A 23,678-nucleotide genomic window follows, 5' to 3' on the forward strand; every position below is an offset into this window, starting at 1 on the left:
TCTTATCTATATATAAGAATAGAAAAACATTGATCAAAAAACAGTTAAATTGGCAAATTTAAGGAGTACCTTCCTTTTTAAAATATTTCCATTGCATATTTTATTTTCTAGGGTTATAAACCACCTGATGAAGGTCCTTCAGAATACCAGACTATTCCACTTAACAAAATAGAGGATTTTGGAGTACACTGCAAACAGTAAGTAACCACCTAGGAAGTTTTTATCTTGTGCATATGTTTTTCAATAATAACCTTGAATAATGCACAATTCCTATAAATGTTGCATTTTAGAGTACCCTCTGACTCATCAGAATTTTGTGGTAGTGATGATTGCAAAGCTGTCAGCATTCACCACATTACTGCTTTGAAAGTGACAGCAACTTCTGGAGTTGCAAATCACAGTTAAATGTGGAACTCCAGAAGTTGCTTTAAGTGATTTTGTGTTTCTCCAGAGGGTGTGCTGGAATCAACTATAAATAAATGAGTAATGAGAACTTGTATTCTTCATCTACAAGATGTACTTGAACTGTGTTGGGACCAGTGTTTTGGTGAAACATATAATTAGGGTGGCAGGAGAACTTTAAACTAAATAGTGAGGGGAAGGGAAAATGTGATAAATTAGAGGACAAGGACATGGCAAGAGAGCAAGTAAGCAATAAAGGTAATGTCAGAGCAAAGGATAATGTACAAACCTAAAGAGTGTAACAGCAGAAATTTGCAAAATATAGTAAAATGACTGAACTAAAGGCTTTATATCATAGCATTTGTAACAAAACAGATGAAATGTCAGCTCAGAGAAAAGTGTATAACCTGATGGCCATAGAGAGATGTGACCAGTGCTGGAACTTGAATATTCAAGGGTACTTGACATTTCAGAAGCACAAGAAAGGGTGGTGGGATTGCTCTGTTATTTAAGGATGACAGTATAATAGTGAATGTTGATCTTCGTTTTAAAGATCAAGATGTGGAATAAGTTTGGTTGTGGGGAGGGGGCTTCTAATAAACGCATTGCAATTATCGTGCATGATTTTAATTTACGTATAGGTTGGATGAATTAGATTGGCAAAGGTATCCTGGAAGATAAGTTCAAAGTGTTTTCAGGACAATTAATGACTAATGATAGTGGTAGTGTAATGGCAGTGTTCAATGAAGCAGAATTAATTAATGATCACCTAGGAAAGACATCTCAAAATAGCAGCAATGAAAACATGATTAAACTTCATGTTCAACTTGAGAGAGGGAAGATTGGGTCTAAGATTAGTGTTTTAAAATTAAATGAAGGCAATTACAAGATTATGAAGACTTATTTGCTATGGTGAACTGGGGAAATAGGTTAAGGAGCAAGTCAGAAGAAATGCAGTATCTGACACTTGAGATATTTCATAATGTTTTGCAAAGATACGTTTCAGTGAGAAAGAAGGACATTAGGGGAATAACACACCATCCATGGCTAAATCAGAAGGTTAAAAATAGCATCAAATTAACGTAATATCTGTCATTGAGAAGATGCTAGAATCTAGTATTAAGTGGTTATAGCAGAGCACTTAGAAAATCTTAATGAAATTATGACACGTCAATATGAGTCTGCAAAAGTAAAATCATTTTTGACTACTTGTTACTTTCTCTAAGAAATCTAATAAATGAATGTGGATAAAGGGGGACATGTAGACTTGGTAAACTTGGATTGCAAACGAATTTTGAAAAGGTGCTACATCAAATGTTACTGTGCAAATAAGAGCTCAGGGGTATAAGGGATAATATATTAGCATGGATAGAGGATTGGTTGACTAACAGAAAGTAGAGAGTAGGGATAAATGAGTCTTTTGTAGGCTGTTAAACTGTAACCAGTGGAGTGCCACAAGGGTCAGTTTTGGAGCTTCCTCTATTTACAAACTATATAAGTGACTTGGATGAAGAGACCAAACATATGGTTGCTTAATTTGCAGATGATGCAAAGATAGGTAAGAAAGTAAATTATGAGGAGGGCATGGGCAGAAAAATTGACAAATGGAGCATAATGTGGGAAAATGTGAGCTTGTTCACTTTGGCAGGAAGAGTAGAAAAGTAGCATATTATTTAAATGGAGAAATACTGCAAAACCTGATCAGAACAGAGATATCAGTATCCTTGCGCACGAATCTCAGAAAGTTAATTTGCAAATGGAATGTTTATTGCCAGGAAAATGGAATATAAAAGTAGGGAAGATTTAGTACAATTATACAGGGCGATAGTGGGACCATATCTAGAGACCTGTGTAAAGTTTTGACTTTCTTACAATAGTTGTAGTTGTGCTCCTGAGAATCACAACTTTAAGTGAGTCATAAGTTTCCATAAGAATCAATACTAAAGCCAGAGTGGGTTCCTTTATTTTTTCATAAATCATAGAATCATAAAATCCTATAGTGCAGAAGGAAATCATTCAACCCATCGAGTCTGCACCAACCACAATCCTACCCATGCTCTATCCCCATAACCCCATGCATTTATCCTAGCTAATCCCTTTGACACTAAGGGGCAATTTAACATGGCCAATCCACCTACTGTGCACATCTTTGGACTGTGGAAGGAAACAGGAACACCCAGAGGAAACCCATGCAGATTCGGGAAGAATGTGCAAACTCCACACAGATAATGACCCAAGCCGGGATTCGAACCAGGACTCTGGCGCTGTGAGTCAGCAGTGCTAACCGCTGTGTCACCGTGCCGCCTTCTTGCCTTTTCTGGGCAAGAAATTTCCAATATACGTTGAAATACTAAGTCAATCATTTCAGCTCTAGGACATCACTGCAGGAATTCCTCAGGCCTTGCCCAACCACCTTCAACTGCTACATCAATGACTTCCATCCATTATAAGGTCAGAAGTGGGGCTGTTCGCTGATGACTGTATAATATTCAGTATCATTCACGACTCCTCAGATACTGAAGCAGTCCACGTCCAAATGCAGCAAGCCTGATAAGTGGCAAGTAACATTCGTGCCAGGCAATGACCATCTCCAACAAGACAGGATCTAACCATCGCCCCTTAAATGGCATTGCCATCACTGAGGCCCGTACTGTTAACATCTTGGGTGTTACCATTGATCAGGAACTGAGTTGGACTAGTCATATAATATTATGGCTACCAGAGCAGGTCAAAGGCTGGGAATCCTGCAGCAAGAGACTCAACTGAATCCCGAAAGCCTGTCCAACATCTACAAGCACAAGTCAGGAATGTAATGGAATACTCTTCACTTGCATGGAGGAGTTTAGCTCCCAACTTTTATATTCATTTTCCTTGCAATAAGCCTTCCATTTTCCTTGCAAAAAGCGTTCCATTTGCAAACTAACTTATTGAGACTCATGTGCTAGGACACATTGGATTTTGCAATATTAAATAACACTTGAAACTTGACGCCATTCAGGACAAAGAAGCCCACTTAATTGTTACCCCTTCCACAAAAATTCAATCCCTCCAGTACCTATTATCAGTAGCAGCTATGTGTACCATCTACAAGATGTATTGCAAGAACTCATCACAGTTCCTTAACAGCACTTTCCAAAACCACTGCCATCTAGAAGGAAACTGCAGCAGATACCTGACAGGATCCCTTACAAGACACTCAACATCCTGCCTTGGAAATATATTGCTGTTTCTTCATTCTCGCTGGTCAAATTCCTGGAATTCCCTCCCTACTAGCACTGTAGATGTTCCTACATCTCAGGGACTGCAGCGGCTCAAAAAAACAGATGACCACCACCTTCTCAAGGGCAACTAGAAATGGGCAGTAAGTGCTGGCCAAACCAGCGACACCCACCTTCCACAAATTAATTTTAAAAAATTATTACTGAACATTACTTGTTACTAAACTATCCCATACATGTGTAGCATTGTGCTTTCCTAACTGAACTAACTAGCAAAACAAAATACATCACTAAATGTATAGTAAATACAGTACCATATACAAAAAAGATGCTTCCTATAAGAGTACTTTGACCAGGCTCCATCTCATGGTAGGGCTTGGTCAGTTCAGTTATCAGCTCAAGTTTCAAAACCTGCACTAAACAACCCCTGCCACAAGATGGTGTCCAGGAGTTAAGTACAGACAAAGTTAGAGAAGATTTGAGTGGAGCAAGCAGTCAGGAAAAGAAGAACATACCCTAAAGCAGGAATAGAGGGTGGGAAGAATGGCCAGGGAGCAAGGGTGGCAGCAAGTGGAAGAGGTGCCAAAGGTGGGAGGGATGGAAAATAGGTTTTGTAAGTAGGTAGGCCACAGAAGAGGAAGCCTATGGCAAATGGTGTTTAAAAAGTTAAATAGACATACTGACACTATTTTATTGACAAAGTGAAACAACATTAAATGAGGACTTGCTGCACTTGAGAAAATACATAATAACATTGGAAACAATTCAGGGATGTTTCACTTGACTGATTCCTGATGAGTTAATCTTATGAGAAAAGGGAGGGCCTGTAGTCATTGGAGTTTAGAGAAATTAAAGTTAATTGTATTGAAACATACAAGATCCTGATGGAGCTTGATGGATTGGATGCTGAGTTGATGTTTCGCCTTGTGGGAGAAACTAGAACTAGGGGACACAGTTTCAAAACTAAGGGGTTTCCTATTTAAAGTTGAGATGAGATTTTGTTTTCTGTCAGGGTGTTGTTAGTCCATGAAACTTCTCCAGTGTGCAGTGGAGGCTGGGTCATGGAATATGTTTCAGGCTAAGTTAGATAGGTTTTTGATAGACAAGGGAGTCAAAGAGAATAGGCGATTGACTGGAAAGTAGAGTTCAAGCCACAATCAGATCTGCCACGATCTTATCAAATGACAGAGCAGCCTTGAGAGGCTGAATGGCCTACCCTCGCTCTTAATTTGTATGTTTCTAACTTGCTAAAGTTTCTTTGGCATTTCCTAAACCCATGACCTAGAAGAGCAAAGGCAGCAGATGCATGGAAACATTATGACCTGCAAGCACTTTGAGTCTCACACTTCCTTGACTTGGAGATGTACACCATTCCTTCATTTGCTGGATCGTAATCCTGGAACTTCTTTCCTGACAGCATTATAGTGTAGCAATACCATAAGGACTGCAGTAGTTCAATAAATTCCAACTTTTCATGGCAGTAGGCACTGCTCAATAAATACAGGCTTTGCCATTGATGTTGTCTTGTAATTAAATAATTTTAAAAAATTAAACCGAGGCACAGAGTTTAATTTGGCCTCTATTTTAAAATTGGATTTTAATAACCAAGTAGCAAAATATAACAGTTTGAGTAACAGCTAATTAGACTATCAAAGTCTCTGCAGTACAAGTTAAGGGCCAGCGAGTTACAAAGCAGAGACCTGAAAGCACCATGATTCAAGGGATGCTGTAACTATTCTATTTGCTGGGCGGTTCCACTGTATATGTAGATATGGTAAGTTTAAGGAAAGCGCATGCAGATCTAAGTTTTTGAATATATGTAATAAAGCTATTATTTGCACACACTACATTCTTATCTGTTTCCATGTTTGTCATACTTTTATCCATATCCATATTTTAAAAATGTAATGCAAATACACATTTGTTAGACCGTAATTAATTACATGCTGTCTCAAGTATTGTAGATTGATTTTGTATCTCTTAAGGTACAAGGTTTTTACCTTATACTGCACAGAAATACCTCATTTTATTAAAATGCATTGGTGTCCAACACCACGATTTTCTCTACATCACCTCAAGACAACAGTTGTTCCTAACTGCATATGTAGACTGAACTAAAAGTTTATGTAATTTTATTCCATTTATTAGCTGTCATCATCATGTACAATTTAATAGGTGAGCAGACCTCAACGTGCATCCAACAAAAGTTTATTGACTAGCAGGTAAGTAAATTCAGCAGTAATTACGTGGCAAAAGTGTTCCAATGACAGAAAATAAATTTGATTGAAGGAGAAGTGTTTTCCAGGACACTGAAAAACTGTTCCCGTTCTTCAAAATGATTTATAATGTAACATATGGACTACTCGAGCAACAGCGAATAAGGTCTTCATGTAATGTCTTTATCAACAAGTGGCATCTCTGCCTGGATTGTTGTCTGTATTATGAGTTCAAATCCTGATGTGGACCTTTACTGGACCATGATGAAGTTACTGCTTTGTTGATGTGTAGGCTGCTGAATTTTGACAAATATATTTTACTTTACACTGGCATTCAATGCAAAGCAGTTTTGATGGTGATTGTAGCAAGTCCATTGCTTCTTTGTGAACACTAATAGCCAATGCAGGAAGATTGAATTATAATGAACAGTATTTCAAATCCCAGTGAGCACACTATTACAGATTATATACAATAAGAACATTTTTTTGATTGTAATCTGAAGGATTTATTTTTCTTTAGGTATTATGCCCTTGAGGTTACTTATTTTAAATCATCTCTGGATCGTAAACTACTTGAACTTCTATGGAACAAGTATTGGGTGAACACGCTCAGTTCATCAAGCCTCCTCACAGTGAGTTCTCTACCATTCTGAATTGATTTAATTTGAGGTGATGATGAAGGCAGCAAGTAAAGGTTATCTCTCTTTAAGGTACAGTATTACCTTTGCAGAAAAAAAAACATTCTTGCAAATTGTGAACAGCAAACCAAAAATGTAGACGTGGCATGCACTTACATTACAATAGTGGCATTTGGACAGGCTGAGACCAAGATTATAGTGTAAATGGTACCAAAAAATAATCCAGTTCCAACCTGACCTTGGAGTGAAGTAGAGAAAAACTTGTTGGATTTTGTTTTTCTCCTCCTAACACAGACCAAAGAGAGGAGTGGCCTTTTTTGCGTGTGTGTGCATCCACACCTCTCCTGTGCACGCGTGCGCCCACAACTTTGCTCTTAAACACCTTGTAGGTAATTTTGAAGCTTGTTGAATCAAATTAAAATGAAAATCAGCACGTAGCCTGGTATTTAGCTTCTCTTCCAGAAAAATGATTTTCTCTCAGAATCTTTATTTTGATTAAAATCACCCTCTTTCAGCTATTGGTTTTATAGAAATTAATGAGTTCATTTGTTATAAAAGCAAAATGCTGCTAATGCTGGAAATTGGAGTTTATTTGTTCCTTCCTCTCCTGTGGTTTTAATTAATTCTGCTGGAATCTTACCAACATTGTGGCCTTTCATTCCTGAACTAATTTTTGTAACCGTCACTTCATACTCAGAATTAAAGACCCATACAATCAATTTCCACATCCTCTTCCTTCCATATTTCAGCGTTAACTGGCTTTCCCTCTTTAACGTACAATTCTTCATATTCTTGCCATCTCGCTTTCTTTCTTCAGTTGGGTCACAAGGTTGTTGTCCATATTTATTTTTAGTTACTTTAACTTTTATATGTTGTCTTTTTAAAATAAATACTTATTGCAAATCTTAGGTCTACATAGATCTCCTATCCATACAATCTGATTTTATGCCATCGGTTCTTCATTGTCATGTTTCTAACATCCACATATATTATGAGTTTTGCTTATGTTAACTTGTCGCTTCACAAAGATTCTAAACCCCAGCAGCAATGTTCTTTGTACGCTGTGCAACAATCCAAAAGTCCCTGCAGAGGCCGCACATGAATGGGCTCCTTTAAGCTGTCCTGCATGCATGGCCTGTGCAAGATAATTTAAAACTCTCCTGTTTCTTTCTGTATGAACGGTATGCTCTGAAAAGAAACAATACTTTTCACTATGTGCTAATACATGTGACAATAAATCAAAGCAAATCAGAATTCTAAAAGAAAATTTGGCACAACATTGCCCAGTTAGCCTCTTTGCTTTACTGTGAAACTCCAGGATTGTATCCCCAATTCTGTCCCAGCTGTTTACAGTTTGCATTTCTACTTGAGTGCAGGAATTATCTAACTACAACTTATCTCAGTTGTGGCTTTCAGAAGGGAATATATTAAACAGTGTGAAGGGTGGAAAAATGCAGGGCAACGGAGGAAGAGTGAGGAGTGGAATTAGCTACATTTTTCTTACAGAACATTGACATGGGTTTGACTGGCAGAAGGGCCTCATTTGGTGCTGTAACCATTCTGATTCTAATTGCTCATGTCCAGAACTGCTAAAGGTCATATTGTAGTACAACTTCCTTAAAGCCTTACTGTATGAAACTATGACATTTAAATTGAAATAGGCAAATATAGAAAATTATTTATATGTAATATGTATATATGCCACATAGTAATGGAGAGAATTGAGAGTCAGTTCTCCAAAGTGCCAGTAAAATTTCTGAATTCCTTGATTTTATCAAATACCATGTTTTTGTTCATTGCATACCAGAAGCTTTACAAGACATAAATACTCTTGTAAATCAGTGAATCCTTGACTATGGGTGCAATGCCATAGGAGATCTACTGGTAATATATTCAGAAATCCTTGGTGTGCTTTTTTTGTTGTTTTTGCCATAAAAATGCAGTTATAGTGCAGTCTGGTCATGCCATAATGATATCCTCCTGCCAATTAAGATGCTTCATCACCATAGTGAAATGATAATTAAAGTTTCTATTATAACGCTGGAAATAGAAAACAATAATTAAAATATAAAACCAAGGACAGAATCTATTGCTTGAAAATGGAGATTGAATTAAATTTGTAAGGTATGTTCAGTTATCCCATTGCCTCAACCCTGCTTTGCATGGAAACTACTTGGCCTTGACTCTGCATACACAATGCAGGGTATCAGCATGTATTATTAAAGCTATTAAATTACTAGGATTATCTTAATTGCTCTTGCATCTATATAAATGAAAACAAATTGTTCAACATTCTTCTAAATTATTTCTATTTTTATTCTTCCATAAAAAAGGAAAATCCTGTCCTTTTTTTTAAAGTATTTTGTTGTTTTTCTTTTATCCCAGAGTCTTCTAGGCCCCATGAATCTGATACTTGTGAAACTGTCTTTTAGGAAATTAATTGTTACCTGATTGGGATCAAAACTGTTTCTCAAGGTCAGTTCAGGCATAGGACTATGAAGATTGACAATTTGTATCAAATTCACACATCGATCTTTGTTATTTTCTAGAATAATTAAAGTATTATTGTTGTTATTTCATCTGCTACAATGGCAGCCCAATTGTGCATAAACAGGCTCAAGGTACAGTGTCTACAAAAGTAGATAAAACAAAAATACTTGCAATCCTGCATAATTCTATTTTTTTGAAAATTCATTCATGGGATGTGAGCATCACTACTATGCCAGCATTCATTGCTCATCCCTAATTGCCCTTGAGAAGGTGATAGACTGCAGCAGTTCAGGAGGCTTTTTAAACTATGTGGTGTAGGTACACCCACTGTTATTAGGGAAGGATCTCCAGGATTTTGACGCAGCGACGGATATGAATGTATTGGAGGGACTGCAGAAAAGGTTTACAAGTTCATAAGATATAGGAGCAGAATTGGGTCATTTAGCCCATCAAGTCCACTCCAACATTCGATCGTGGCTGATATGCTACTCATCCCTATTTTCTTACCTTCTCCACGTAACTTTTCAACCCATTACCAATCTGTCTAACTCCTCCTTCAATTTACTCACTGTCCTAGCATTCACCGCACTTTGGGGTAACGAATTCCACACAATCGCAATCCTTTGGGAGAAGTAGTTTATCTTCAACTCTGTTTTAAATGTGTTACCCCTTACCTTAAGACTATGACCCCTCTTCCTAGAATGATCCACAAAAGGAAGCATCCGTTCCATATCTACTTTATCCATACCTTTTTATCATCTTGTATACCTCAATTTGATTTCCCCTCATTCTTCTAAATTCCAGAGAGTGTAGGCCTAAACTGTTCAATCTCTCTTCATACAGCAAACCCCTCATCTCTGGAATTAATCTAGTGAATCTTCTCTGAACTGCCTCTAATGTCACTACATCTTTCCTCAAAAAAGGGGACCAAAACTGTGCACAATACTTCAGGTGCATCCTCACCAATGCCTTGTACAGTTGCAACAATACTTTGTTACCTTACCTTTTGTAGTGTATTTCTTTAGCTGTACATGCCAACATTCCATTTGAATTCTTTATTATCTGCTGTGCCAGCATACTAGTTTTCTGTGACTCATGAATGAGGACACCCAGATCCCTCTGCACCGGAGCACCCCGAAGTCTCTCCCCATTTAGATAAGTCGCCTTCCCATCTTTACGACCAAAATGCATACCTCATACTTATCCACGTTAAACTCCATCTGCCACGTTTGGCCCACTCTCCTAACCTATCTTTATCCATTTCTACGGTCCATATTTCCTCATTGCAACTCACTGTCCTGCCTATGTTTGTATCATCTGCAAATTTGGCTATAGAGCCTTCTATCCCTCTATCCAAGTTGTTAATATAGATTGTAAGTAACTGGGGCCCAAGGACTGAACCCTGTGGCACCCCACTAGTTGCTACTTGCCATCCAGAAAAAAACCCATTTATCCCGACTGTCTTCAGTCCATCAGCCAGTTACCTTTCCAAGCTAATGTATTACTCCGAGTTCTAACATTTTCCCAACAATGTTAAACTAACTTGTCTGTAATTTCCCACATTTTGCCTCCCTCCTTTTTGAATAAGGGAATTACATTAGCATTTTTCCAATCCATTGGAATCTTCCCTGTGTCCAGGAAATATTATAACCAGTGGGTCCACTATCTCTGTCACCACTTCTTTTAATACACCAGGATGTACGCCATCAAGCCTGGGCAACTTATCTACCCACAATCTCAATAGTTTGCTGAGTATCTTTTCCCAAACAATGTTTGTTGTAACTTCTACCCTTTCTATTACCTGTGACTTGCTTGTTCCTATAGGAATGGTACAAGTGTCTGCCAGTGTGAAAACTGAGACAAAGTATTGATTTAGCATCTCTGCCATTTCAGTGTTCCCTAGTATTAACTCTCTGGTTTCATCTTCCAAGGGACTGACATTCACCCTAGCAACTCTCTTGCCTTTTATATACTTATAGAAGTTTTTGCAATCCTTCTTGATATTCTATACTGGTTTTCTTTCATAATTTACCTTGGCTCTCTTAGTATCTCTTTATTTATGTTTGGAAGTTTCCCAATTTCTATCCTGCCACTGGCCTTTACAATATGTATAACTTAGTTTTTGTCTTTATATTGTCCTTGACTTCCTTGTTTAGCCATGGATGATTTTTACCCCCTTACCATCTTTCTTTCTCACTGGGATATATTTCAGTTGTGAGGACTTGAGTATCTCCTTAAATAACTGCCATTGTTCATCCGCTGTCCTACCTTTTAGCCCTCCTGCCCACTCTACTCGGGCCAAATCTGTCTTCATGCTGATGTAATTTCCTTTGTTTAATTCAAGAACGCTAGTGTGGGACTCCACTTTCTTACCCTGAAACTGAATTTACAAGAAGTTTACAAGAATGTTTCCAGAGATGAGAGACTTCAGTTATGAGGACAGATTGGAGAGATTAGGACTGTTCTCCTTAGAGAGAAGGCAGCTAAGAGGAGATTTGATGGAGATGTTTAAGATCATGAGAGGGCTGCACAGAGATGACTCATAACAGAGTCAAGAATGAGAGGGCAGAAATTTTAAGTGATTTACAAAAGCAGCAAATGCAAGAATTCTTTTCACATGAATTATTGGCGTCTGGAAATATGGGGGTGGAAGGTTCAACTGAGGCACTCGAGGGCTTTAGATAATTAGAGGGTATTAGATGATTGTTTCTATTCAAATAATGTGCAGCAATATGGGGAAAAGACAGGGGAATGACACTAAATTGTGATGCTCGTTTGGAGAACCAGTGTGCACACAGTGAGCCAAATGGCCTCCTTTTGTGACCTAACGAGCAAGATTTTCTGGCCTCCCAGCCGCGTGTTTCTTGCAGGCGGGAGTGGCATGTTGTTTGCTAGCTGCAGGATTCTCTGGTCCCGGCACTGTCAATGGGAATTTCCATTGATGTCACACCATGCCAGCATGACCAGCCACAGAATTCCAACCAACAACTCTGACTTGATCACATTGAAAGGTGATAAAATTCCCTTTTCCTCCTCAAAAAATGAGACCTGTTCATTAAATAGGGTGATAAAGTCAGATAGGTGAATTTTAAATCTGATTTGATTTATTATTGTCATGTATTAGTGTACAGTGAAAAGTATTGTTTCTTGCGCACTATACAAAGCATACTGTATATGGAGAAGGAAAAGAGACGGTGCAAGATGTGGTGTTTCAGTCATAGCTAGGGTGTAGAGAAAAATCAACTTAAAAAAGGTAGGTCCATTCAAAAGTTTGATGGCAGCAGGAAAGAAGCTGTTCTTCAGTCAGTTGGTACATTACCTCACTTTTTTATCTTTTTTGAGAAGATAAGAATATAAGAAATAGGGAAGATGGAAGAGAATATGTCCACGATGTGTGGGGTGGTCCTTGATTATGCTGGCTGTTTTTATGCTGGGGCGCAGATTGGTCAGTAGGACTGCTGAGGAACAGTGGAGGATCTTTAAGGAGATCTTTTTCGGTGCTCAGCAGAAATTTATTCCGATGGTAAAGAAGGAGCGTAGGAGAAGGGATAATCAGCCGTGGTTGTCGAAGGAATTAAAGGAAAGTATTAAATTAAAAGCTGATGCGTTTAGAGTGGCTAAAAGTAGTGGGCCAGTAGAAGATTGAGAGAGGTTTAAAAATCAACAAAGATTGACGAAGAAGATGATAAAGAAAGGAAGGATAGACTATGAAGCTAAACTAGCACTAAATATAAAAAAGGATAGTAAGAGTTTTTATAAATATATAAAGAGGAGGAGGCTGGCTAGGGTGAATGTTGGACCCTTAGAGGATGGGAGGGGGGATTTAGTGGTGGGGGATGAGGAAATGGCTGAGGCCTTAAATAAGTTTGCTGCCTCGGTCTCCATGGAGGAGGACGCGAATAGTTTGCCGGGTATTAAAGATAGGAGGATGGTAGGAGTTGAGGGCCTGAATGCAATCACTGTCACTAGAGAGGCAGTGCTTGATCGACTAGTGGGACTGATGGTGGACAAGTCCCCAGGACCGGATGGAATGCATCCCAGGGTTCTGAAGGAAATGGCAGAGGTGATAGTCAATACCTTAATGATTATTTTCCAAACCTCGCTGGATTCCAGGGAAGTGCCGGAAGATTGGAAAACGGCTAATGTTACGCCACTGTTTAAAAAGGGTAGCAGGCAAAAGGCAAGGAATCATAGGCCGGTTAGTTTAACGACTGTTGTGGGGAAAAATGCTTGAATCCGTCATCAAAGAAGAAATAGCGAGGCACCTTGAGAAGAATTGTTTGATAGAGCAGACACAGCATGGATTCGTTAAGGGGAAGTCATGTCTGACGAATTTATTGGAATTCTATGAGGATGTGACTAGTGCGGTAGACAGAGGGGAACCGGTGGATGTGGTGTTTCTCGATTTTCAGAAGGCATTTGATAAGGTGCCGCACAAAAGGTTGCTTCAGAATGTTAGGGGGCATGGAGTTGGGAGTAAGGTGTTAGCATGAATAGAGGATTGGTTGTCTAATAGGAGGCAGAGAGTTGGTATCAGTGGGTGCTATTCTGATTGGCGGTTGGTGACTAGTGGAGTGCCGCAGGGATCGGTGCTGGGGCCTCAACTATTTACCATTTATATAGATGATCTGGAGGAGGGGGCTGAGTGTAGGGTGTCGAAATTTGCTGATGACACAAAGATAAGTGGAAAAGCAAATTGTGCGGAGGGTGTGGAAAGTCTGCAGAGGGATCTAGATAGGCTAAGCGAGTGGGCGAGGACCTGGCAGATGGAGTACAATGTTAGCAAGTGTGAGGTTATCCACTTTGGCAGGAATAATAGTAGGAGGGATTACTATTTAAAGGGCGAAAAGCTGCAGCATGCTACGGTGCAGAGGGACCTGGGGGTCCTTGGGCATGAGTCGCAAAAACCCAGCCTGCAGGTGCAGCAGGTGATCAGGAAGGCAAATGGGATGCTGGCCTTTATAGCGAGGGGGATTGAATATAAAAGCAGCAAGGTCATGCTGCAACTGTACAGGGCACTGGTGAGGCCACAGCTGGAGTACTGTGTGCAGTTTTGGTTGCCGCACTTGCGCAAAGATATTTTGGCCTTGGAGGGAGTGCAGAGGAGGTTCACTAGGCTGATACCGGAGATGGGGGGTTGGACTATGAAGAGAGGCTGACTAGACTGGGTTTGTACTCGTTGGAGTTTAGAACGATGAGGGGGGATCTTATAGAGACGTATAAAATAATGAAGGGGATGGATAGGGTAGAAGTAGAGAGATTCTTCCCGCTCAGAAAGGACAGCAGGACTAGAGGGCACAGCCTCAAGATAAGGGGGTGGGGGGGGCAGTTTAGAACGGAGTTGAGGAGGAACTTCTTCACTCAAAGGGTGGTGAATCTCTGGAATTCTCTGCCCGTTGATGTGGTGGAGGCTACCTCGCTAAATATATTTAAGACACGGGTAGATAGGTTTTGGTAGGCAAGGGAATTAAGGGTTATGGGGAGAAGGCAGGAAAGTGGAACTGAGCCACTTCAGATCAGCCATGATCTTATTGAATGGCGGGGCAGGCTGAAAGGGCTCCTGCTCCTATTTCTTATGTTCTTATGTTCTTTTCCAAGGTAGCGGGAAGTGTCGACAGAATCAATGGATGGGAGGCTGGTTTGTGTGATGGGCTGGGTTTCGTTCACGATCCTTTGTAGTTACTTACAGTCTTGGACAGAGCAGGAGCCATACAAAGCTGTGATACAACCAGAAAGAATATTTTCTATGATGCATTTATAAAAGTTGTTGAGAGCCGTAGTGGATGTGCCAAATTTCCTTAGCAAGGAATGGCTGCATGAATGTTTATAGATGTATAGTTGAATTGTGGCAGATGGAATATTTCATAGTTGGCAAAATTGAAGATAAATTTATGTACTTGATACTTTGTTCAGTAGTATTGGAGATAAAGGCATGAGGGTGAAGTTGCTAAGCTACCAACTGTTAAATTATTGCAGTGTTGTTTAAGCTGCTATGATACTTTGTAATTTTTCACTGTTTAATTCCATGTAACTTGTGTTTCTTTTATATAATGGTTGTATTCCTGTAATATTTAAGAATTACGTTACTGACTTGAAATTGTTAAGAACTTGAATATTGGAAGATTTCAAAGTGTTTCCCATCAATTTCTGTTACTTGTATGGCAGATCAGAAGTAGAGGCAAAATAAGACTTGCTGTAAGTGGAAATATTTCAACTGGAATCCTATGACATATGTAGGACCAGATATAATTGTGACTGATAGTGCTGCGCATCCTCCAACTTCCACTCAATGGAACATGGCCAGACTAGTGTCTGTTAAAGGATTCCTAACCAGTCTTGTAGTAAGATTTTGCTCAACCACAAAAAAGACTTCGATGTCCACAAGCTTTTATTGGATGGTGGCGGGGCTCCACAATCTTTGAAATAAAAACATAAGAATAAGGACCAGAAGTAGGCCATCTGGTCCCTCAAGCCTACTCCACTATTCAATAAAATTACGGCTGATCTTTTCGTGACTCAGCTCCGCTTACCCACCTGCTCACCATAACCCTTAATTCCTTTACTGTTCAAAAATCTATCCATCTTTGCTTAAAAACATTCAACAAGGTAGCCTCAGCTGCATCACTGGGCAGGGAATTCCACAGATTCACAACCCTTTTGGTGAAGAAGTTCCTCCTCAACTCAATCCTAAATCTGTTTCTCCTTATTTTTGAGGCTATGCCCCCTAGTTCTATTTTCACCTTCCATTGCAAACAACCTCCCTGCTTCTATCTCATCTATTCAGAATTTTATACATTTCTGTAAGATCCTTCTTCATTCTTCTAAATTCCAATGAATATAGTCCCAGTCTACTCAGTTCCCCCTCATGAGCCAACCCTCTCAACTCTGGAATCAACCTAGTGAATCTCTGCTGCACCACCTCCAGTATCAGTACATCCTTTCTCAAGTAGGGAGACCAAACCTGTATCCAGAACTCCAGATGTGGTCTCACCAGCACCTTATACAGCTGCAACATAACCTCCCTGTTTTTAGACTCCATCCGTCTAGCAAGAAGGACAAAATTCCATTGGCCTCCTTAATTACCTGCTGCACCTGCAAACCAACCTTTTGCAGTTCATGCACAAAGACACCCAGGTCCCTCTGCACAGCAGTATGCTTCAATTTTTTAGCATTTAAATAATAGTCCATCTTGCTGTAGTTTCTACCAAAATGGATGACCTCACATTACCAACATTGTACTCTATCTGCCAGACCCTTGCTCACTCGCTTAAACTATCTATACTCCTCTGCAGACTTCAGTGTCCTCTGCACACTTTGCTCTACCACTTATCTTAGTGTCATCTGCAAACTTTGACACGCTATACTTGGTCCCTAACTCCTCATCATCTATGTAAATTGTAAACAGTTGTGATCCCAACACTGATACCTGAGGCACACCACTAGTCACACCGACCAGAAAAACACCCATTTATCACCAATCTTTTGCTTTCTGTTAGTTAACCAATCCTCTATCCATGTTGTTACATAATTTGATTTATCACACCGTATACAATGCATCTCCTCCTTCGTCCAGCTAGGTATGATTTCCCTCGACTGGTTTCATTCTTAACTGTAGTACAAACAGAATTGCTGGAAATATTTGGGTCAGGCAGCATCTGTGGTGGGAGAAACAAAGTTAACTTTTCAGACCAATGGATTTCTGATAAAAGGCCTTTCCAGTATATCTAGAATGAAAGGTATATCTAGCTGTAGCCTGAGAATTGTCTGCAAAATCTTATTTTCCTGCTCCTACACCATTATCTCTTGAACCCCAAAGGTCCTCTCCTATTTTTCATATACATGCTGCCCCTTAGTATGTACATTGACAACACAGCTGTACCTCCTCATCGTCTCAATTTGTTTCTGATTAGTAATACTGCTTATCTAATGTACAGTTTTGGGAAGACCGAAGCATTTTCTTTGGTACCTGCCACAAACTCTGTTCCCTCTCCATCTGGGGCTGAGCTAGACTGTTTACAAGCTGGGTGTCATATTTGACCCTGAGGTGAGCTTTTGACTACTTGTCTGCTCCATCACCAAGATCACACCCTAGCATTTCTAAATTGCCCATCTCCATTCCTGCCTCAAAACCATTGTGGGACCACTGCTAATTCTTATTCCTCACATAAATGACTGACTCACACTGATCAAGTCTTGATGCCAAAGTAGGAAAATTAATGAACCAGAGGAAGAAGTAGCTCATATTATAAAATGAGTTAGATATAACTGCGTAGGTATTACAAAGTATTGCACATAGGAGAGAAAACGTGTGATGCAAATACTCCATGATTTAGCCAAGAGGTTACGAATCCTAATACTTATAATAGTAAGCAGTAGCATGAGTCGCAAAAACCCAGCTTGCAGGTGCAGCAGGTGGTCAGGAAGGCGAATGGGATGCTGGCCTTCATAGCGAGGGGGATTGAATATAAAAGTAGGGAGGTCTTGCTGCAGCTGTATAGGGCATTGGTGAGGCCGCAGCTGGAGTACTGTGTGCAGTTTTGGGCGCCGCACCTGCGCAAGGATATTTTGGCCCTGGAGGGAGTGCAGAGGAGGTTTACTAGGCTGATACCGGAGTTGAGGGGATTGAGCTATGAGGAGAGGCTGAATAAACTAGGCTTGTACTCGTTAGAGTTTAGAAGAATGAGGGGAGATCTCATTGAGACGTATAAGATGATGAATGGGATGGATAGGATAGAGGTGGAGAGACTCTTCCCGCTCAAAAAAGACAGTAGGACTAGGGGGCACAGCCTCAAGATAAAGGGGAGGCAGTTTAGAACGGAGTTGAGGAGGAACTTGTTCACTCAAAGGGTGGTGAATCTCTGGAATTCTCTGCCCGTTGAAGTGGTGGAGGCTGCCTCGCTAAATATTTTTAAGAAGCGGGTTGATGGGTTCTTGATAAGAGAGGGGATTAAGGGTTATGGGGAGAGGGCGGGAAAGTGGAACTGAGCCACGACAGATCAGCCATGATCTTATTGAATGGCAGGGCAGGCTCGAAGGGCTAGATGGCCTACTCCTGCTCCTATTTCTTATGTTCTTATGTAGCAAACACTAATGCTGGAACAATGTGGAATTGTAATCATAGAATTTGAACTCCATTGCCAAAACAGTAGACTAGACTAAAGGAAGTCAAAATCCAACTCTACAGTGGTCTGGTCTGACACTGGTAATGCATCAGTTCTGAACACAGAGACATAGGGGAGATAATACAAAGCTGAAGGTAGTGCAGCAACAAAAAAACACTAGTTTGGATAAAGAAAAAACTGAAGTAACTTGGGCTTCGGAATCTGAAATGGTGGTGTCTGCATGCTGAACTATTAAAGGTATCCAAGACGGTTACAAGGATGAAAAGAATATGATGGTACATTAAATTAAGATTAGAACGAGTTCAATCTGGCAATCAGATTTATAATTTTTAAAGGGAATTTATTATTTACAAAGAATAATAAATACATGGAACAGATTCTCTTCTAACACTGAAGCTGTAATCCAGGTAATCATTCAAGGAACAACTGGATGTTACAGTGGGAGAAATGCTTTGGAATGGATGAATCAAATTTGACCCAATGACCTTCTTCGTCTTTAATGATTTTGTGAATTTTTTTCACAGAATCCTTACAATGCAGAAGGAGGTCATTTGGTCCAATGAGTCTGCACCAATTCTGAAGGAGCATCTGACCTTGGCAACTCCCCGCCCTATCCCCGTAACCCTGCGCATTTACCATGGCTAATCCACCTAACCTGCATATCATTGGACACTAAGGGGTAATTTAACATGGCCAATCCACTTAACCACATCTTTAGACTGTGGGAGGAAACCCTCACAGACAATCGTTCTGGGCCAGAATCAAACCTGGGTCCCTCACATTGTGAAGCAGCAGTGCTAACCACTGCATAAGTATACTAAATAAAGGACAGAGGTAGAGCAGCTTTTCCCAACCTAATTAGTTCTTGTTTTTACAAAAAATGGAATTGTCAAAGCAAATACCACCTCAAGACCTAATTTCTCATTTTGAAAGAATGACTTGCAATTGTATAGCTCCTTTCACAAATCCTCAACCTCCCAAATGCTTGACAGCAAAAAAAGCATTTCGTAAATGTAGTTACTGTTGAAATAGAAATATTGAAACTAGAAGCAGGAATAGGCCATTTGGCCTACTCATACCTGCTTCACCATTCATTATCATCATGATAACCCCTATCCTCAAATCCTGTTGCTATGAAGGTCAACATTTCATTTGTTTTCCTTACTGTCTGCTGTATCTGCTTGCTTACTTTCAGTGACTGATGCACGAGGACCCCAAGGTCTCATTGAGTATCCACCCATTCAATAATAATCTGTCTTCCTGTTATTACTAATGGATAATCTTACATTTATCCACATTATACTACATCTGCCATACAGATGCCAAGACACTATGCCTGTCCAAATCACGTTGAAGCATTTCTGCATCCTCCTCACAGCTCGCCCTTCCACCCAATTTTGTATCATCTGCAAACTCAGAGGTAATACATCCAATTCCCTGTTCCAAATTAATAATATATAATGTCAACAGTTGTGGTCCTAGCATAGATCCCTGCAGAGCCCCACTAATCACTGAAGGTCAATCAGAAAAAGATCCTTTTATGCCAACTCTTTGTTTCCTATCTGCTCACCAGCTTTCTATTCAGCTCAAGACATTACCTGCAATCCCACGTGCTTTAACTTTACATAGTAGTCTGTTATGTGAGACCTTGTCGAAAACCTTCTGAAAGTCTAAATAAACCACATCCACGGTTTTCCTCAATCAACCCTAGTAGTTATCTCCTCAAAAAATTCCAATAGTTTCATCAAGCATGATTTTCCTTTTGTAAATCCATGTTGACTTTGTCTGATTATACCACTGCCTTCCAAATCTCAAGTTATAAAATCCTTGATAATAGACACTAGCAATTTCCCAGTACCGACATTAGACTCACTGGTTTATAGTTCCCTGTTTTCTCTCTACCTCCCTTTTTGAATAGCAGGCTTACATTCGTTACCCTCCAATCTGTAGGAACTAGTCCAGAGTCCAAAGAATTTTGGAAAATAACCACCAATGGATCTATTATTTCCAGGGCCACTTCTTTAAGTACTCTGGGATGAAGATTGTCAGGACTTGGAGATTTATTCACCTTCAATCCCATCAATTTTCCCAATACTAATGCTGATTTTCTTTAGCTCCTCACGAAAACACATTTCTTTCAGCACTTCTGGTACATTATTCATGTGTTTCTTTGTGAAGACTGAAGTAAAGCACAAATTTAATTTCTCAACCATTTCTTTATGCCCGATTATGTATTCTCCTGTTTCTGACTGTAAGGGTCTGCATTCATTTTGTCAATCTTTTTCTCTTTACATATTTGTAGAAACTTTTACAGTTTTCTATGTTCCCTGTTATTTTACTTTCATACTCTATTTTTCCCTTCTAAATCAATCACCTGATCCTCCTTTGCTGAATTTTAAACTGTTCCCAATCCTCAGATCTATTGCTTTTTCTTGCCAATTTGTATTCTTCTTCCTTGAATCTGATGCTATCTTTAATTATCCTGTAAGCCATGGTTTGGCCACAATTCCCTTTGCACTCTTGTGCCAAACAGGAATAAACAACTTCTGGAGTTCATCTATTCGTTCTTTAAATGCCTGCTATTGCCTGTCCACTGTCTTGAAGAATAATGTAGGAAGATGGCAGCCAGTCAGTGCACAGAAAACTCCCATAAACAGTATTTGGTAACAACCAATAGCTTTTTGTGTTGACTGAAGGATAAATATTAGTCTTGGAGGATATCTTCCCTGCTCTTCAAAATAATGTCATTAATTTTTTACATCCACCTAACACAGCTTGCAGAGCATTGGTTTAAAGTTTCACCACAATGATGCCACCTCCCTCAATACTGTACTGGAGTGTCAGATTTCTGTGCTGATATCTCCGGAGTGGGACTTGAACCTATAACCAACTGATTCAGAGGTGACTGTGTTGCCAACTGTGAACCATGGCTGACAGTAGTTGCTGATACTTGAAAGACAGGAAAGGCAACACTGATGCAGAAAGAATTACACAAAGAGAAAGAGGCACAGGCAAAGAAACAGATAAGAATGCATTCAAGAAAACAGTCCACAAGCATTTAGGATGCTTGTTTGCAGCGATGAGATCTCTGTTTGAAATCATTGCCCGCACCACCTTGCTGGCAACATAAGCGGGTTGATGTGCCCCCAAAAAGGACGTGAACCAGATTTCAATGAATTTGAATTCATTTAAATATCATTATACAGTTTGATGCCCTTGCTACAGGGATCATTAGATGTGTCCTCCCACTGGCAGGATTCACTACTGGTTTTTGAAAACAAAAAATGGTCATGATGGCCATTACAGATGCTGGGGTGAGTATAGCTCACTGATGTTGAGGGATGTGGCAGGGCAGTTCACTGACACTGCCCCCAGAATGGGGCAGGCTAGAAAAGACAGCTGTGAAACCAGCAAGTTTCACACAGCTTTTCTTGCCTGCTTCATCTCTCCATGCAATTTTGGGACAATGTTGCCCTTAATGTCAAAGTTTAAACTTTATTTTTTGGTGTTACAAGTAGGCTTACATTAATACTGCAATGAAGTTACTGTGAAAATCCCCTAGTCGCTGCACTCCGGCGCCTGATTGGGAACACTGAAGGAGAATTTAGATATGCCAGCATATCTAACCCACATGTTTTTCAGTCTGTGGGAGGAAACCCATGCAGACACAGGGAGAACGTGCAGACCCAAACACTAAAGCTATGCAAGATCAATAGTTGTGACCACTTCCTATCATAATATCAAAGAATAAAGATTTCCTACTGGTACAGATCAATTAAAGTTTGTTGAAGCATATGGTGTTGAAGCATTACTTTAACACAGAAAAACACTTGAATTCAGACTTCTTGGCACCTTTGGAGTCACAAATTCATCAAGTATAACTTTTCTCTCAACTGCTTTCCTGATCCCCAATTACCTTGACTGTTTAATGCCTAACAGAAATTCCGTCTGACCATTTTAAAAGTGGCTAACTTAAAAGTTCATAAATGTTAGTCCACCCTATACAACTACTATCAAAATCTTACAATCTTAACTAAAGTTAAAACCCATTCATACACACTGTAGATGTGTACCCCCACATATTATTTGTACAGTATTATATTGTCTTATTGTGTGTTCTCAATTTTAAAACTGCTAAGTTAACAAAAAATACTTGGGTAAATTCATAATATAAAACAAAACTAGGTTATTAGAAATGTAATATTTTCGTATATTATTTGTTGACCTCATTTAGTGTTGCATAAAGGAATTTGAGATCATGTCAGGTGAAACAAGTTCCGATTATGGATATTTGGACCAGGCTGCACAAATGTAATGGTCCTCATTTGAAGTCATACATGCTGCTACTGCGGCTATACATTTTTGTTATAAATTCTCATCTCTGCATGCCCATGTAAAGTTGCCATATTGTTATCACACTCCCTCATCAGTGGAGACATTGTAGCAGATCATTTGAGCATCCAGCTGTACTGTGGAGAAATACCTTAATAAAAATCCCTTGACTGCATTTTTCACTGCAGAATGCTGATTACACCACAGGACAGGTATTTGACTTGTCTGAAAAGTTGGAACAGTCAGAAGCCCAGCTTGGTCGAGGCAGTTTTATGCTTGGTTTGGACACCCATGACAGAAAATCTGAAGATAAATTAGCCAAAGCTACACGAGACAGGTAAGGGCATATTCATCTTTTAAATTGCAGCTCTAACCACAAAACTATTTATACATTTTCTCAGAATTTTTACAGCACAGAAGGCATCCATTTGGCTTCTGTCCAAACCAGCTTGTTAAATCCCCGATTTGCTTGCCATTCTCCTACACTTTCCACATAACGTTCCACGTTATTTTTTTCAAGCAACAGTCAAATTCATTTTTAAATGCCTCAATTGAACCTGTCTTCATTACTTTCAGGTCAATTATCTCAACTCCAGGACATCGCTGCAGGAGGTCCTTAGGGTTGTGTTCTCAGCCCAATCATCTTCAGCTGCTTCATCAGTGACCATCCTTCCATAATAAGATCAGAAATGGGCATATTCAGTGATTGCACAATGTTCAGCACGATTTGCAACTCAGTAGATACTTTTTTGAAATTTATTTACAGAATGTGAGCTTTTCCGCCTGGGCCAGCATTTATTTTCCAGCCCTAATTGTCCTTGTGAAGGTGGTGGTGGGCTGCTGTAATCCATGTGATGTGCTGTTAGTGAGGGCGTTCCAGGATTTTGACCAAGTGACAGTGAAGGAACAGTGATACGTTTCCAAGTAAGGATGATGAGTGGCTTAGAGAGGAACTTCTGGATGTGGTGATGTTACCATATACCTGCTGCTCTGTCCTGTGGCAGTGGCAGTGGTTGTGGTTTTGGAAGGTTCTGTCTAAGACGCCTTGGTGAGCTCCTGGAGTGTATCTTATAGTTGCCACTGTGTGTGGTGGTGGAGGGACTGAATGTTTGTGGATGGGGAGCTAACTTAAGTGGTTTGCCTTGTCTTGGATGGTGTCAAGCTTCCTGAGTGTTATTGGAGCTGCACTCATCCAAGAAATGGGAGAATATTCCATCACTTGTGCCGATATAGACAGTGGACAGGTTTTGCAGAGTTCGG

At 39.8% G+C, this 23,678-nt stretch overlaps 1 protein-coding gene across 1 annotated transcript in view; it reads left to right on the plus strand.

Moving 5' to 3' along the window:
* cops5 (COP9 signalosome subunit 5) overlaps positions 1-23,678 on the plus strand; it is a 41,040-nt gene that overhangs the window by 13,596 nt on the left and 3,766 nt on the right. Inside the window, exons 5-7 of the mRNA XM_080194132.1 lie at positions 112-197; positions 6,357-6,468; positions 22,607-22,755. Of these exons, the coding sequence (XP_080050258.1) occupies positions 112-197; positions 6,357-6,468; positions 22,607-22,755 (347 nt within the window). The remainder of the gene's footprint in view (positions 1-111; positions 198-6,356; positions 6,469-22,606; positions 22,756-23,678) is intronic.

Source organism: Carcharhinus amblyrhynchos, chromosome 8, assembly GCF_965287045.1.
Source record: "Carcharhinus amblyrhynchos chromosome 8, sCarAmb.v2.hapA, whole genome shotgun sequence".
NCBI classification, from domain to species: domain Eukaryota; kingdom Metazoa; phylum Chordata; class Chondrichthyes; order Carcharhiniformes; family Carcharhinidae; genus Carcharhinus; species Carcharhinus amblyrhynchos.